The 15,948-nt window shown below is 37.4% G+C and overlaps 1 protein-coding gene and 1 long non-coding RNA gene across 4 annotated transcripts in view; both read right to left on the minus strand.

Moving 5' to 3' along the window:
- Positions 1 to 15,948, minus strand: part of LOC133530658 (uncharacterized) — a 231,863-nt gene that overhangs the window by 210,325 nt on the left and 5,590 nt on the right. The gene's annotated exons all lie outside the window — the stretch shown is intronic.
- Positions 86 to 15,948, minus strand: part of LOC133530625 (facilitated trehalose transporter Tret1-like) — a 50,843-nt gene continuing 34,980 nt past the window's right edge. For all 3 annotated transcript variants that reach the window (XM_061868630.1, XM_061868631.1, XM_061868632.1), the window contains exons 2-5: positions 8,826 to 8,931; positions 8,336 to 8,471; positions 2,742 to 2,914; positions 86 to 1,674 (exon numbers count right to left, since the gene is read on the minus strand). In XM_061868630.1, coding sequence (XP_061724614.1) covers positions 565 to 1,674; positions 2,742 to 2,914; positions 8,336 to 8,471; positions 8,826 to 8,876 — 1,470 coding nt within the window. In that variant the 5' untranslated portion in view covers positions 8,877 to 8,931 and the 3' untranslated portion in view covers positions 86 to 564. The remainder of the gene's footprint in view (positions 1,675 to 2,741; positions 2,915 to 8,335; positions 8,472 to 8,825; positions 8,932 to 15,948) is intronic.

A 15,948-nucleotide genomic window follows, 5' to 3' on the forward strand; every position in this document is an offset into this window, starting at 1 on the left:
GTCAAAAATTGTAGACTCGCTCGACTGTCAACAACACCTGTAGGTACAGTCGAACACAGGGAAAGGTAGAAGGAAATAACAAGAGTATAAAGATGCATACTTTATTTTATATAGATTTAAGAGTGAAGTAACAGTCACAATTTCGATGTCAATTCCATCTCAGATAACTCTAATCAGCTGCCTCAAAACACGAATATATGTATATAAACTCATACCTCGCATATAAGAATACGCTGACTGACACATATATATAGTAGGGTATCAACATTTTGCAAACCAAATTTCAAGGTACCTAAGTCCAAGCTTCTAACGTAACGGCACAGTCAGAAGAAATGCAGGATCTTAACTTTCTAGCAAACAGGACATCGACAAATGTTGTCGGCACATAACTGCCCCTCGCATTTATATATCCTTGCTTCTCTAGGCACCAGAATGTAAAAATTCACCCTAAATCTACAATAATAAGTATTCAAACTACATTCATATTTCACAAGATCATTCTTCACCTACCTACGGAGCCGGCAAGAAGCGGCAGAGCATTTCCTTATTCTGTCGTCCGCCTCATCAACCCTCTTCCAGGGTCTCTAGTTCTAGCATTTTATCCTTCTCACTGGCATCTGGAAGCCTGGAGTCTATTCCCTTGAAGTGGCATTCTATCTCATAAAGCGTCTTCCCCTTCGTCTCTGGGAGAAGGAAGTACAGAAAAGCACCACAAAATGCGATGCACATGCCGTAGACCAGGAATGTACCGTTAACGCCAATCTCTTTGAACGATGTCGGGGCAGTCTTAACGACGACAAAGAACATTATGGAGAGGAACATGCCAGAAATCCCACTACCTAAACTCCTATAGGCAAGCGGGAAGATCTCACCAGCTATAGCCCATGGAATGGGTAAAATTCCTAATGTTTTTCCAAATATGTACGTTAAAGTTGGTATGACTGGTATCCATTTGTAGTCTTCCGGAATATAGCCGAAGTCTCTAAGATAAAGTAAAAGAGCTGTCGTGAAAAGAGACACGACGCTAACTATGATACCGATGAACAGAACTGTGCGACGGTTTAGCTTGTTGACAACAACGCAGGCCATGACCGAAGTGACGAACCTCACAATATCCACCATCAACATGCTTGTGTTCGCTTCTATCGCCCCATCAGTCACTTCATTCATCATGGGAACAGTATACGACGGTACAACAGTCATCCCAGATATCTGGAAGAGCACAAACATGAACATCATAATGACTGTTGGCTTGTAGAATTCGGGTTTCCTCGCTATTTCCATATAAATTTGCAGTCTAGTCTTTCCGGCTGTAGTTTCAGTGGTGCCCATCCTTTGGCTGTTGAGTAAGACTTCAAGTTCCTTTTCGGAATCGTGGTAATGTCCACGGAGCCAGCGGAAACTCTTCCTGCATTGGTTGAATTTGCCTCGCGAGGCAAGATACGGCGGGGTTTCAGGTGATAAAGAGACCAGTATCAGTGATACAGCATAGACGCTTCCACATGCGATGGCAGCAGATCTCCAGTAGAGCAGTGTGCCGAAGACGTGCGCGAAAAGCATGCCGGTGGCGAAGGAGAAGGCGATGGTGGCAAGGAAAGCACCGCGCAGCTTGGGCGACGAGTACTCCGCGATGGAGACCGGAGCTGCTGCCGCCTGGAGTCCCATTCCGAATCCCTGGAATGATAAGAATTAATTATTAATGACGTTACTTCATCTTTTTTCCACAACAGAAACAATATATATCTGAAAGGAGTACTTAAGGCCAAGCCATCAGTCAACCTAATGCCAAGAGTCTAGTCTCCTAATCTTCTACTCTATAACCTCTGTATTATGCCAAAGTTATATCTCCAAAGCAACGCAATTTTTAAATACTTTATTGTGGCCTTAACACTATGCTAAAATGCGTTTACATTGTCAGATTATTATATTTATAAGATTGTAAGAACCACCCACTTGATTGGTTATTCATCTACATATGAAATTAAAGACATTATAAAAAATCTCTAAACTTATCTATTAATTCTGTCTATTTACCTATATAATTTTAATGACAAATTTAGGAGATTTCCCGTAGACCAGCATTATTGTCTTTTTTTTTTTGGATCATGCCTTTTTTCATAAATAAGTAGACTCACAACTAAACAACGTGACAATGACATTGAAATATTGTGAAACTTTGCCCTGATGAGGGATCGCGACCGGAGGTAAATTAAGAACATTGATAGCAATTAGGTGACATGTGAGCAAACATCACATGCAAATTACTTCAATTGTAGTCGATTTAAGAATCCAATCACATCGACCCTATCGATATATAATACACCCCGTGACTCGTGACATTTGCTATCGGTTCTTAATATACTGTGATTTTATGGGTTTTGATAAGTTCGTTGGTGGAATGTTTGTTGATAAGATATGTATTGATGAAAATACCTAGCTACAGTTTGTAAAAATATTTAAATTACAGTCTAGCTAACTACATAGCGGTTCTTGCCTCAGGACAGTTGCCTTGTCTCCATGAAACCCTTTGGCTTTCAAAACCTTGAAAACGGTTGGTTCAATTATGATTAAAAAGTTGAAACTACCGATGTTTTTCTTACGATAATTGCAAGAATAATTACTGCTACTTTGTTTTGCCTCTGGCATGATTTGTCTTATATTTCTTTTGGCTGGATTTGTCTTGAGAAAAGCGGTAGGTTCATTGATGAAAAAGTTCCCCTCTGCAGTTCCGTCAGTCAAACCTGAAGTGTTCTGCTGATGAGAAGCGCTGTAGGCCCCGTAGCCGCGACCATGAGCGCCCATCCCCCCAGTGATGGTAGTGTGCTGAGCTGGTTGGTGAGCCGTCTGCCCAGCCGCTGCAGGCAGAGGGGGGCGGTTACGATACCCGAGATGAGGGCCAGGCCGAGGATGGATGCTGGAATAAATGGTAAGATGTGAGCATAGGTTGTGGAGAGAAAAATACGATTACTCTTATTTTCAGTAATATTAAACACTGGCTGTACGCGAATACGTAGTGTGATCTCTGTCACACCTACACGACGTAGGTAGGTAATAAGGTCTTCTTTTATTTCTATAAGCTGTGTCTTCGACTGAATACATATAAAACCTTTTTTCTACTCGTCGACTGTAATGGTTGAATTAAGATTTCATATACCAAACTATAATTGCGTACTTTCATGTATGGGCTCTCAACACAACTATAATTTTAATTTCGATACGCTGTAGTCAACAGCAAATAAATTGACCAATCACGTGCCACCGCAGAAAAGACTAAACGGGCGCGGGCGGGAATACTCGCGCGTTTATGTCTTACCATTTTTTTTTTTTTCAATTAATTATTTAGGTTTTATAGTAAAAAAAAGTATCAAGCGTTTTAATCTCGTACTTTACTTAGGTACTCGACCGAAAAGCTCTCTATTATATCACGATTGTATAATATACTATTTTGTTGTCATCTTGTACCCTACGTATTCTGGCAAATAATGAAATCTATTATATTATATTCCATAAAGAGTTACGAAATGGTCAGGAATATAATTAGAATTAAAATCAATTTAATCTCATGATCTCATGTCTTGCACGAACCAATATACATATTTATGGTCGGTGGTAATCTTAATTAAATCAACATAAGAAAAATAATAAAATTTATTGAAAACAACTTAACCCTTTTTCAGGCCACACCAATCTACACGGTTTTCCCAAAAAATTCAAATATATTCCAATAAATCCAGCTTTGATGATTCATTTGAAGATAAGTCACATTTCCCGAAAGTAAAATCTAATCTGAACCTTAAATCGAAATGCTTAAGTTGAAATTCTGTTAGCGTCTATGTGATCGATAAATCTTACTCTTCTTCTTCTTCCTCGCGTTGCCACGGCTCATGGGAGCCTGGGGTCCGCTTGACAACTAATCCCAAGATTTGGCGTAGGCACTAGTTTTTACGAAAGCGACGGCCATCAGACCTTCCAACCCAGAGGATAAACTAGGCCTTGTTGGGATTAGTCCGGTTTCCTCACGATGTTTTCCTTCACCGAAAAGCGACTGGTAAATCAAATGATATTTCGTACATAAGTTCCGAAAAACTCATTGGTACGAGCCGGGGTTTGAACCCGCGACCTCCGGATTGCAAGTCGCACGCTCTTACCGCTAGGCCACCAGCGCTTAATAATAAATAAATCTTACTATGCCTGGAAAAAGGGTTAACATGTCATATCATACCAAGACAGTGACAAAATCAATCTAAATTGGTGTCTATTGAGTCTAGCAGAAAACTTACGTACAGCCTAGAGTCTAGACTAATAATAACAAATTCAGTATCAGTACAATTATATATTATTTTAATAGGTACATTCTATTAGTCATAAAAACGCGCCTGATATTTTATTCACTGCAATTGCATACGCTGATGAAGTTAAATTGTTGAAAAAAATAGTACATTACATTACATAAAGAATTGTATATATTAATTTGATAAAGTTGATTGACCTACGGCAAAATACTTTATAAGTAGTTCGTCGTCCACTGCCCTTCCAGCAAAGTCAGCAGGGCAACGATTCGAGATTGTAAAATACTTGTCATAACATTGCCAATTTATTTTTTATGTATTTTTCATGTCACTATAATGTTACTATAAATGTTGTATTGACTTGTAAAAGAGCCCTGGAGGCCTACTAGCTGAAATTTTTTTGAATTTTGAATTTTATTGACATTTTTTTTTTAAGTTGACATGATTTTACATTGTTTACTTATTTAATATTTTGCATTCTTTCCATTTTTAACATTTAAATTGGAATATACTGACGATCATAATATAAATTTGTGTAGATTGCCATAGCAACATTTATATTGAAATTTATTATTATGTAATCAATTAAATGAAATCAAATCAAATCATTATACTTACCTAAATATAAATAATTTGACCTTAATTTACTATGAATAGCAACATTTCAGAACCGTAGACAAGATAACAATCATTTATCGCCAAATGCCAATCTAAAAATTACATCACTATTACTTACAATCTATCTATACGATAACGATTGCCAAAGCCTCATGTCAGGTATAACCATATATCGTTCTTTTTATTTTTTATTTCTTATATTTAGTAGGTATGATCTTGAAATTGTATCTATGGTACTTACTGGCGAACATGACCGCAAATTTTGAACACATTTAAACTTAATCCTATCTGGGAGACCGAGCTTTGCTCGGAAAACATAAAAACTCAAATATAGCAAATTTCATAGAAATCGTTAAAGCCGTTTCCAAGATCCTCCATGTATACAGGGGTGTTTATTTAGTCACCTGCAATAATTTACGGGCTGAATATATAGGTCATACTGAGCAAATTTTACTATGGGACCAACCCCGAAATCGTGAAAAAAATATATTCTCCCATACAAATATTATGTCAAGGTCAGACAACCAAAATGTATGAAACAGCAAATATTTTTTTCACGATTCGGGGTCAGTTCTATAGTAAAAGTTGCTCAGTATGACCTATATATATTCACCCCATAAATTATTGCGGGTGACTAAATAAACATCCTGTATAAATAAACCTACAAGAATTTGTCGTTTAAAGGTATAAGATAAAAGTATGAAATTGTTTAAGTCGGCAATTTTAAGAACCGGGCCTTATTTGGCGTAGAGACACAGACCCTTTGCTTCGAGCAACACAGGGAAGGGAGACGGCATTCATACTATTTCCCCTCTAGTCCATTGAATAAAAAGTTCTAGAGTGCGTGAGTTAGTAACGTAAGATGTTTCTTCGGAAACATGTCAAGAGTCCCTAGGTAATAAACATACTAAAACCCCGGGACACTAGGAGGAGCCCCGGAGTGGGGGGAGGGGGGGAAAGGGTCCATTTTTTCATTTTTCGCTTAAATCTCAAAAACGGTACATGTTAGAGAAAAACTTTCAAGGAAAAGTTGAAAGGCCATAAAATTATCTACAAGTTGTACCTAAATCATTTTTTTCTATTCCCAGCCGTTTCTGAGTTACACGCAGTAAAAAATGATTTTGGCTCAAACAATTTCCCCATACTACATACCCATGTTTATCACATCAATCGATCAAAAAATATTTCTTTCTTCCAAAAAACTCAAATGTGCAACTTGTGACCGGTACTGATAGATTGCTCTTAATTAGGTCTATAATTGGTAAAATAAACACATTCCTCCATGGAAGCCTTTAGGAGGAATCGATTGTCAAAATATTATATTAGGGGTAGTTTGAGTTACTGAACTTGATCTTTTTATTTTTTTCTTCCAAAAAACTCAAAAGTGCAACTTGTGACCGGTACAGATAGATTGCTCATAATTAGATCTATCATTGATAAAAATACCAGATTCCACCACGGAGGCGTTTACGGGGAATTGAATTTTATTAGGGTAGTTACGATACTTGAACTTTTTATTTTTTTTTCTTCCAAAAAGCTCAAAAGTGCAACTTGTGACCGGTACTGATTGATTGCTCTTAATTAGGTCTATCATTGGTAAAAAAAACACATTCCTCCATGGAAGCCTTTAGGAGGAATCGATTGTCAAAATATTATATTAGGGTAGTTACGCAACTTGACCTTTTTATTTTTTTTCTTCCAAAAAGCTCAAAAGTGCAACTTGTGACCGGTACTGATAGATTGCTCATAATTAGGTCTATCATTGATAAAAAAACCAGATTCCACCATGGAGACGTTTAGGAGGAATTGAATATTATTAGTGATGACGAAGAGCTTCACCACGAATCACCTACATCTGAGGATGAACAAATAATAGAAGAAGAACTCTTAACAGGACCGTCCCAACCCAAAAGGATGAAAAAGTAGTCATCATCATCATCATCATTATCATCGTCATTTCTTACAATCCACAACAAAAACGGAGAAAAAAACGGTCGTCTGCGGGCACCCTAAGTTGGTAAAATAAAAAGTTTTCGAATTTTTCACCTTTCAGGGGATGTAGCTCGAAAACGGCTGGGAATAGAAAAAAAATGATTTAGGTACAACTTGTAGATAATTTTATGGCCTTTCAACTTTTCCTTGAAAGTTTTTCTCTAACATGTACCGTTTTTGAGATTTAAGCGAAAAATGAAAAAATGGACCCTTTCCCCCCCTCCCCCCACTCCGGGGCTCCTCCTAGTGTCCCGGGGTTTTAGTATGTTTATTACCTAGGGACGCTTGACATGTTTCCGAAGAAACATCTTACGTTACTAACTCACGCACTCTAGACCCCCCTTGGAGGGACTCATTCAATGGACTACTCTGCCAAAGTATAGGCACAACTGTGCCTCTGGCACTCTGACTCGTCCGTACACAAAAAAAGATCGAGGTGTGCAAGATTTGTCTTTGACGTGTGTCATTTTCTATGTATTTGTGTCGTCATTACAAATTGGATTTTATACTGCGTGAGAAGTGCGACTGTGTGCACGTTTCCCTCCAAAATGGCAGAATGATTTGTTCGGTAAGATATCGCTTAGGCTCCTCCCTTCTGACGTGTCGGAAGCCGGTGTTACTCGAAGACTCTGCCTTATATTTTCCATATCACGAAATATTATTAAAATGTCGAATTGCGGCCCTGACGGCATCCACTGAGCGGTCTGCGCGTCAAACATGTAATCACAGTGTTTTACATTAGGGCTAATGCAGAAAAATTGTTGGATAACGAACCATTGCTTTATATTTTCTAGTAAAGCTCGAATTATCTTCAATGTACCCAACGAAGCCTGGTTACCAGAGGTCACGAGAATGCAGTCTTAGATAACTAAGACTGCATTCTCGTGACCTCGGGAATCATATGCTAAAAAATAATCTTTAGCATATGATTCCCGTTTTCTAACTATAATTTAGTACTATCTCCACTTTAATACACCAAAGTAAATGTGGAGAAGACCGCCTACTAGGCAAGACCGTCTGCGAGGTCTGCCATCGCTTCCAACTCTTGCGTTTGCTCAACTTACAGGAGGTCGGTGGAGCAGAAAGAGCGAAGCTCTTCCTTTCTGACTATGACTGTGCAAAGTACGTCTACAAATACGAAAGTTCTAACCCTTTAACGGTCTTTACAACTAACAATTTTTCCAGTATTCCCCATATTGACCTTAATATTTAATTATTTACTACTAAATAGTTGCATTCATGAACAATATACAAGTTTTACCTATACACGACTCATGTTCATCGGTCGGTTTCAACACGGAATCAGGTTCGCGCAAATGTTGCAGCAACACTCCCGGGAACGCGATGTTGGCATCCGTGCCGATGTACAGCACCACTCTGCTGACCGCTAGCGACTAAAAAATATACTCGTAAGTTTAACAGTACACAAGGCTCACCTATCCACGACTCATGTTCGTCGGTGAGTTGCAACACGGAGTCGGGTTCGCGCAACTGTTGCAGCAACACTCCCGGGAACGCGATGTTGGCGCCCGTGCCGATCATGTACAGCACCACTCCGCTGACCGCAAGCGACTAAACATAAAAGTGTTTTTGAATCGTATTCTTTGATAGAAGCCTTTTAGATTCCCCAAAATGTCGGATAAAGTATTGAGTATTATTTACTATAGGGAAGCGATACCAAATAATTGAAACGTCGTAAGCGCCGTAAACTGACATGACATGAAGAGTGGCATTTTTTTCACACTGCCTATGAAGCCGATGGTCCCGGGTTCAAATCCTGGTCAAGGCATTTATTTGTATGTGAGCACGAATATATTATATATATCGTCAACACAAGCCTTATTGAGCTTACTGCGGGACTTAGTCAATTTGTGTAATAATGTCCTATAATATTTATTTATTTATTAAGCTATGCAAACGTCATACTTGTCTCAAGACGGGCGAGACCCGCTGTTTCCTGTAAGCGCCTTCCGACATGTCTGCCTGTGTGTGCGTGCGCAGCTCCTAGATTCACTTTCCAAAACTATTCATCCTGCGAAGAGATTAAATATAACGTTAATTAGATTTATTAACTTAGTTAGAAAAGAGGGAGGTAAATAAAGGATATTACAATATTTTTTTCTTTTAAGCCTGTTTATGGCGGAGGGAATATATTTCCCACCTGATTTTGAACTTTATTTGGTGATAGGGTTCAATTTTGCATAATTCCTACCACCCTTATGTCTTATAAAAATTTAAGACTCACATCGAGATTGTAGCGGAAATAAAAAGTAGGTTAAAATTTTATCATATGATTGCTTAGCATTGCAAGTAAAATACCCACAATTCTCGTAAAGGAATTTCTTTTGAGTTTTGTATACGAAGCCAGGGGTGTTTCGAAATGTGTGTCAGTGTCGCACGAATATGGAAGAGTGATAGAGACACAAAACGTTTCGTTGTCCAAGCGATAGCGGTTGTCACCTTGGCTAGGCCGGCTGGACAAAGATTTAACCATAGAGACTATACATCTCTATTGTATTGTAGTAATTATTTATTTTAAGATTATTATAATGTAATGTTTACCCAGGTATTGGCTGTTGTATTTATAAATGTTGTTATGTATTTTTCATGTCACTATATGATGTTACTATAAAATAAATGTTGTATTGACTTGTAAAAGAGCCCTTGAGGCCTACTTGCAGAATAAATTTTTGAATTTTGAATTTATATGATGGTATATTTTATGTAAGTATATTTTATATGTTACGAAGGAGACCGAGATGGACGCAGCAACAGCGCAGGATAGAGACAAGACAAAAGACAGACAAGGAGAGCTGACCCCAGATGATGTGAATAAAGCTTAGGGAGAAGAAGAAGATATTTTATATGTTACGAAATTTGTATGTTTTAGGTGAGATTGTCGTACCGTGTAAATGACCCTTTGAGGTAGCTAAAATAGTAAAAGTCTTTCTTTGTTTCATTCAACCACAATTCAACACGAAATTCTCAATTCATGATAACGTACGAGTATGTAGGTATTGTGTGTCACAGGTGTCAGCTGTTGTTACGTTAGCCCTATTATTATGTAATCGTTTAAGTATCCTTTTTTTTTGCAAGTTTTTTTTTTACTTGCAAATTGCAATGTATGTAACTATGTATGTTACATGTATGCCTTGGAGTTTGGGACGGATGTTAGTGTGGGATGCTACCTGCGTAGACACACTGGCACCGTCCCACCTCCAACGGACTAATGTAAAAGCGGGCGCAGCGGCGGAAAGCGCCGAAATGTTGAAACGTAATAAATATAAGAGCCTCGGTAGAGAGTACCATTTTGTACCATTTGGCGTTGAAACTCTAGGTCCATGGGGTCCCAGCGCGCACAAGTTTTTTGGAGAAATCGCGAAACGTCTGGTTGACGTAACTGGTGACCGAAGAGCTGGCGGCTTCCTCGCACAACGTATCAGTATTGCGATACAACGAGGAAATGCCGCCAGCATCCTTGGTACAATGCCTCAAGGGCCTATTTTTGATATAAGCTAGTTATAGTAATCATCTGTATATATCCATTATGTATTTTGTTATTGTGTTAAATTTTAATATACTATGTATGTTTGTACAAATCTTGCAAGTTAAATTTTTCCCAGTTCCCGGTTTCCGATGAAGCTGAAAATTAGCATACGTATGTCAGTCATATATTATGGTACCATCGAGCTGGTCTGATGATGTAGACAGGAGGTGGCCATAAGAACTCTGTGATAAAACAAAGCAACCTAATTGTGTTTGGGGTTTTTAGAATTGTCTCGATGAATATTAGTTGCCTGTGAAAAAGAAAGAATAGTCCGTGATAAAAGCTTGTACCAAAAATGAAATTTATGCCAAAAATTATAACAATGGTGAACCAATAAGGAACCAAATCTTGAAAACTAAATTTGGATCCCCGATTGAGCTGAAAATTTGCATACATATGTAAGTCGGGTGACAATGCCATATTATGGTACCATCGAGCTGATCTGATGATGGAGACAGGAAGTGACCATAGGAAATCTGTGATGAAACAACGCAACCTAATTTTGGTGGGTAGTTAGAATTGTCTCGATGAGTTCAAAATTTAAAAATTTATTCTGCAAGTAGGCCTCAAGGGCTCTTTTACAAGTCAATACAACATTTATAGTAACATCATATTATTATAGTGACATGAAAAATACATAACAACATTTATAAATAAAAAATAAATAAAAGGGTAAACATTACATTATAATAATCTTAAAATAAATAATTACTACAATACAATAGTGATGTATAGTCTCTTTGGTTAAAAACACATTAAATCTGGAGATGTAAAAGGTCCCCAATGTCAGAGTACTAATACTAATAAAATTTGGAGGTGTAAAGTCTCTCCAAGTGTCAAGATAAAAATTATACTAAATAAATAAACCGCGTCTGGACTGTTAAAATAGCAGTCTCATAAACTAAGTTTTATTGCCTGTGGAAATAAAAGTACAGTCAGCAATAAAAACTTGTACCAAAAATTAAATTACCTATACTCAGCCTACCGGTAACAGTAGTATTCTATGGAAGATAACAAATCTGTTGGTGTCACATATCACACCGGATGCGCCGTGCACGTGCGCGTGAGCGATGTAGGTAGGTACCTAATATACGTAGAGATGTTTATGAGAGACGGCACACTGCTTGCGTGACGTGTGCGTGTACGCACGTACGTACCTACGTTTTATTCTCACCAGACAGAAGTTTTTGTGGCAAAATAAAGTGATTAACAAAATCAAATATCGACATGTCTTTTATCGATGTTACCTTAGCGTTATAGATATTTTTAACATTGTATAATAAAAAGATAGCTACCGCGAAATACACAACACGTTCGAAATTTCTTGCCTTACGCCACTAAAATTGCGCTAGCTCAATCTCTCTTACTGCCCATATTAGATTATGCTGACATTTGCTATCTTGACCTTACGCAGGATCAGCTGAATAAGCTTGAGCGCCTCCAGAATCTCTGTATAAGGTTTATATTTGGCTTGCGCAAATATGACCATGTGTCTCAGTTTCGTTCTCAGCTCAAGTGGCTTCCTATTCGTCTTCGCCGTGACTCTCATGTTCTTGCCCTCCTTTATGGCATTCTCTTTAACCCCGCTACACCACCTTATCTCAAAGAGCGTTTCAAGTATCTCTCTTCTATCAGATGTTCTCAGACTCATATTCTTGCTCCTCCCTTATCTACTTCAAAATTTTATAATAGCTCTTTTACCTTCCGGGCTGTTCGGTTATGGAATGCTCTGCCAGTAGAATTAAGATTAGCTAAATCTCTCCCCATTTTCAAAAATCAGCTGAAACTATACTTTCTATCTCTACCTTAAGTTGCCATTTATATATTGTATATGTGTAAGTATAAATATATATATATATATATATATATTTATGTACAACGTTTACTTTCGGGTCTTTTTTTTTGTCGAAGGCATACTTTGAGAACATTTGTATACTTTGAGGACGTGTCTCAAAGTAACACGCATATACAACGCATACTATGGGGTCATCGAGTGTTTTTATACAAAAATATACTGAACGTTTACTTTGAGTCTTGCAGTTTTATACGCTAAAATTTATATACAGCGCATTAGTGTGCGTGTGTCCCCAAACTTTTTTATACACTTTTATACAATTTATATATACAACGTAATGTTAAGTGAGCAAGTATTGCATATTAATTAAATAAAATGAGTAATCCATACTTAGACTTATTACATCATAGTATCCATCTCCATTACTAATGCTATAAATGCGAAAGACCCCGTTAGGAACCCGTAGGTATAGTTTCGCCATACATGTATCTATTTGTTCGTCCGCGGTTTAGCTCAGTGGCCGCTAGCGATAGAAGGCTGAAATTTACTATGAGGACGTGTTTTTTTTACGCCAATAAAACGAAAAAATACCCCCTTATTCTACTATTTATGAATAAGGGGGTATTTTTTCGTAGGTAGGTTAGTGCCTTTATCTAGTTCTTAAATGTAGGATATACAGACAGGCGCACAACGCCATATCTTTACCGATAGTAGGAGTAATGTTATTTTTTAATGTTTCTGAAAAACTGCTATTTAGAGAAATTGTTTTATTCTTCCTGAACTTAATCTTTATGTAAACCTCTATCATATAGAATATTTTTTTACCATTTTGGTACGGGGCCCTAAAAACCAATTAGGTACCTACCTTGCTACTTGGCAATCACATGTGCGAGATAGCTTATCTATCTCCCCCCCCCCCCCCCCCCCCCCCCACAAGTCGAGCGAGACAAACAACAAAGGCACGGCCGTATACTACTGCATGGGTATAGGTATAGGTTTGAGTATGGGTATGGTACACCTAGAAAGTATGGTATGAGTACGAGTACGGTTCATTATAAGTTGCTTTAAGTAGATATGAGTAAAAATTTATCAGACTGTGCTTTAATATGGGCATCGTATGGTACAGTCATCATTATCATATCAGCCAGAGGACGTCCACTGCTGGACATAGGCCTCCCCAAAAGAGTGCCACCGGTCTTGCGCCACCCGCATCCAGCGGACTGTCATCATCAGTCCACCTTGTGGGCGAACTATCCACGCTACGTAGAACTCAATCCCTACTGGAGTTCACTAACAAAATGTCATTGTGACCCTTTGAATATTAGATGTCTATATTTTTATAATAAATAGAATGACTTGGCAATTGCACAGGACGAAAGATCATCTAATAATATCACACTATGTGAATATGCACCCATTGATACCCCGGTTAGCGCTATACATAAGTATTATTTAGCCGTGCAATGGCCAGGTCATTTATTATTAAAATATAGAAATCTAATATTCTATCATGAAATTTTGTGTAAGGTCATTGAAACATGCAGTAATCGTAGTCTTCGCGACGTGGTACTTACTAAATTTACGTAGGTAAGTAATACCTATGGGTAGGTACAGGTACTTGCCTACCACCGATTTAAGGTAAGTAAATCAACTTTTTTGTTTTCCTTCTAAGTACTTATAGGTAGGTTTAAGTGAGGCGTAGAGTAGACTAGCAAGAACTTGCATGCAATTTGGGTCCATTACCGACTACTAAGGTTGATCAGATATTCAGATCAGATCAGATCGGGCATTCAAAAGTTTGATCAGATACCTCAATATAATAAGAATTGCATGCAAATTCTTGCTAGTCTAAAGCTCGCAATAAGCGTACAAGCAAGCACAGTATAGGTGCACAACAGTTCCAAGTCAATCTATTTATTTAAAACATAAAAGATTTTTAATATTATTATGGTCACTATAAGATGTTAGGTTAGCAAATTAAGTACTTAATAACTTAAGACAGAAGGACCGTTAAAGTAGGGACTGACTTGTTATAATCTTAAACTACTAGTTCAAATTGAATGAAATTTGAAATATAAAGTATTTATACAATGTCTGATTGGTTACTGAAAATTCAGGCTTCTAGTTTTATCCACAAGTTATAGGTGGGTCGAAAACGGCCTGAACTGCTTCGAGAGAAGGATGGTACGGCTGTGCCGCTTTTTAGCTCGACTTGGCGGGGACACTGCCGTACCCCCAGATTTGTTTTAACCCTTTTCCAGGCCGCACCAATCTACAAGATTTTCCCAAAAAATCCAAATATATGCCACTTAATCCAGCTTTGATGATTCATTTGAAGTCAACTAACATTTCCTGAAAGTGTAATCTAATTTGAACCTTAAAACGGAATGCTAAAGTTGAAATTCTAATGGCGCGTGTGTGGTCGATAAATCATACTGTGCCTGGAGAAGGGTTAAATAGCCCGGATAAATTTAAAAACCTCTACAAGTTTTGTCTTGTGCCAAAGTGTACTCATAAAGTATAATCTATATAGTGTTCTCTAATTCTCCATGTAGGTACCAATAGAGGCGAAAATAACCAAACAAATTACTAGTATGGGAACAACATTTTAAGACCTACATTACATTTTAAGTACCTAACTCCCACATCAACTACAATTGATATGAAGATTACTATACTATTTATAACCGTAAGTATCTTACTTGTATGTACTTACCTAACCGTGTTATATATAACTAATATAAATAATAGTAAGCAAACTGTGATATTATGAACTACTTATCTTTTATTTTGCTACACCCTTTCCAGAGTCCATGTATGTAACATATATTGGTATGCAAATAAAGATCTCTATCTATCTATAAAAAACGGTCACCCATCAAAGTACTGACCCCGCCCGATGTTGTTTAACTTCTGTGATTGGACGACGAGAACTTCGAGATTGGAAAAAAGTAGATATTTCATTCTGTTATTAGTATTTGTTGTTATAGCAGCAACAGAAATACATAATCTGTAGAAATTCCAACTGTCTAGCTATCACGGTTCTTGAGAAACAGCCTGGTGAAAGACGGACAGCAGTCTTAATAATAGGGTCCCGTTTTTACCCTTTGGGTATGGAACCCTGAAAAATACACATGATAATCATAAATATTATAGGTTATAATATTAGCATGACTAAAAAACAGAATTATTCCCTCTGCATCTGCAACTCTTGCTAAACTATAGTGTTGTCTTGATTGCACATGGTTTTCTGTATCAGAATAAGTGTGAAAGTAAACAGAATCTTAGTAATACTGTAAATCTGAATTATCACATTTCTGGGAAGCAATATAAAGTTAGTGTGAAATGTAGTTCTTCCTGTTAATTGTAAAGAAATAACACCACCATACTTTATTATTATTTATTAAAACCACCTCGGGAAGGATTGCTGCATTTCACAACATGCATTTTTCTAGCAAATGTTTACATTTATCTAGCATAATCTACATAACTCTATGATTATAACATTTTGAGAATATACAGTTACCTGGGCCTGTTTTAGTTGAAAATTGCATTGATATGTTGTTCAGAGCAGTTATAGTAAAGATTACTTAAGTTTTGGTGTTTTATCAACTGTACATATAACTTTCACTACCAAGGCGTAGCTTTTTGTTCGTATTACTTTAAAAAGTTCCACTGCACTGCATAACACTATTCTTCAAATGTGA

Source organism: Cydia pomonella, chromosome 23 (assembly GCF_033807575.1).
Source record: "Cydia pomonella isolate Wapato2018A chromosome 23, ilCydPomo1, whole genome shotgun sequence".
Taxonomy (NCBI): Eukaryota; Metazoa; Arthropoda; class Insecta; order Lepidoptera; family Tortricidae; genus Cydia; species Cydia pomonella.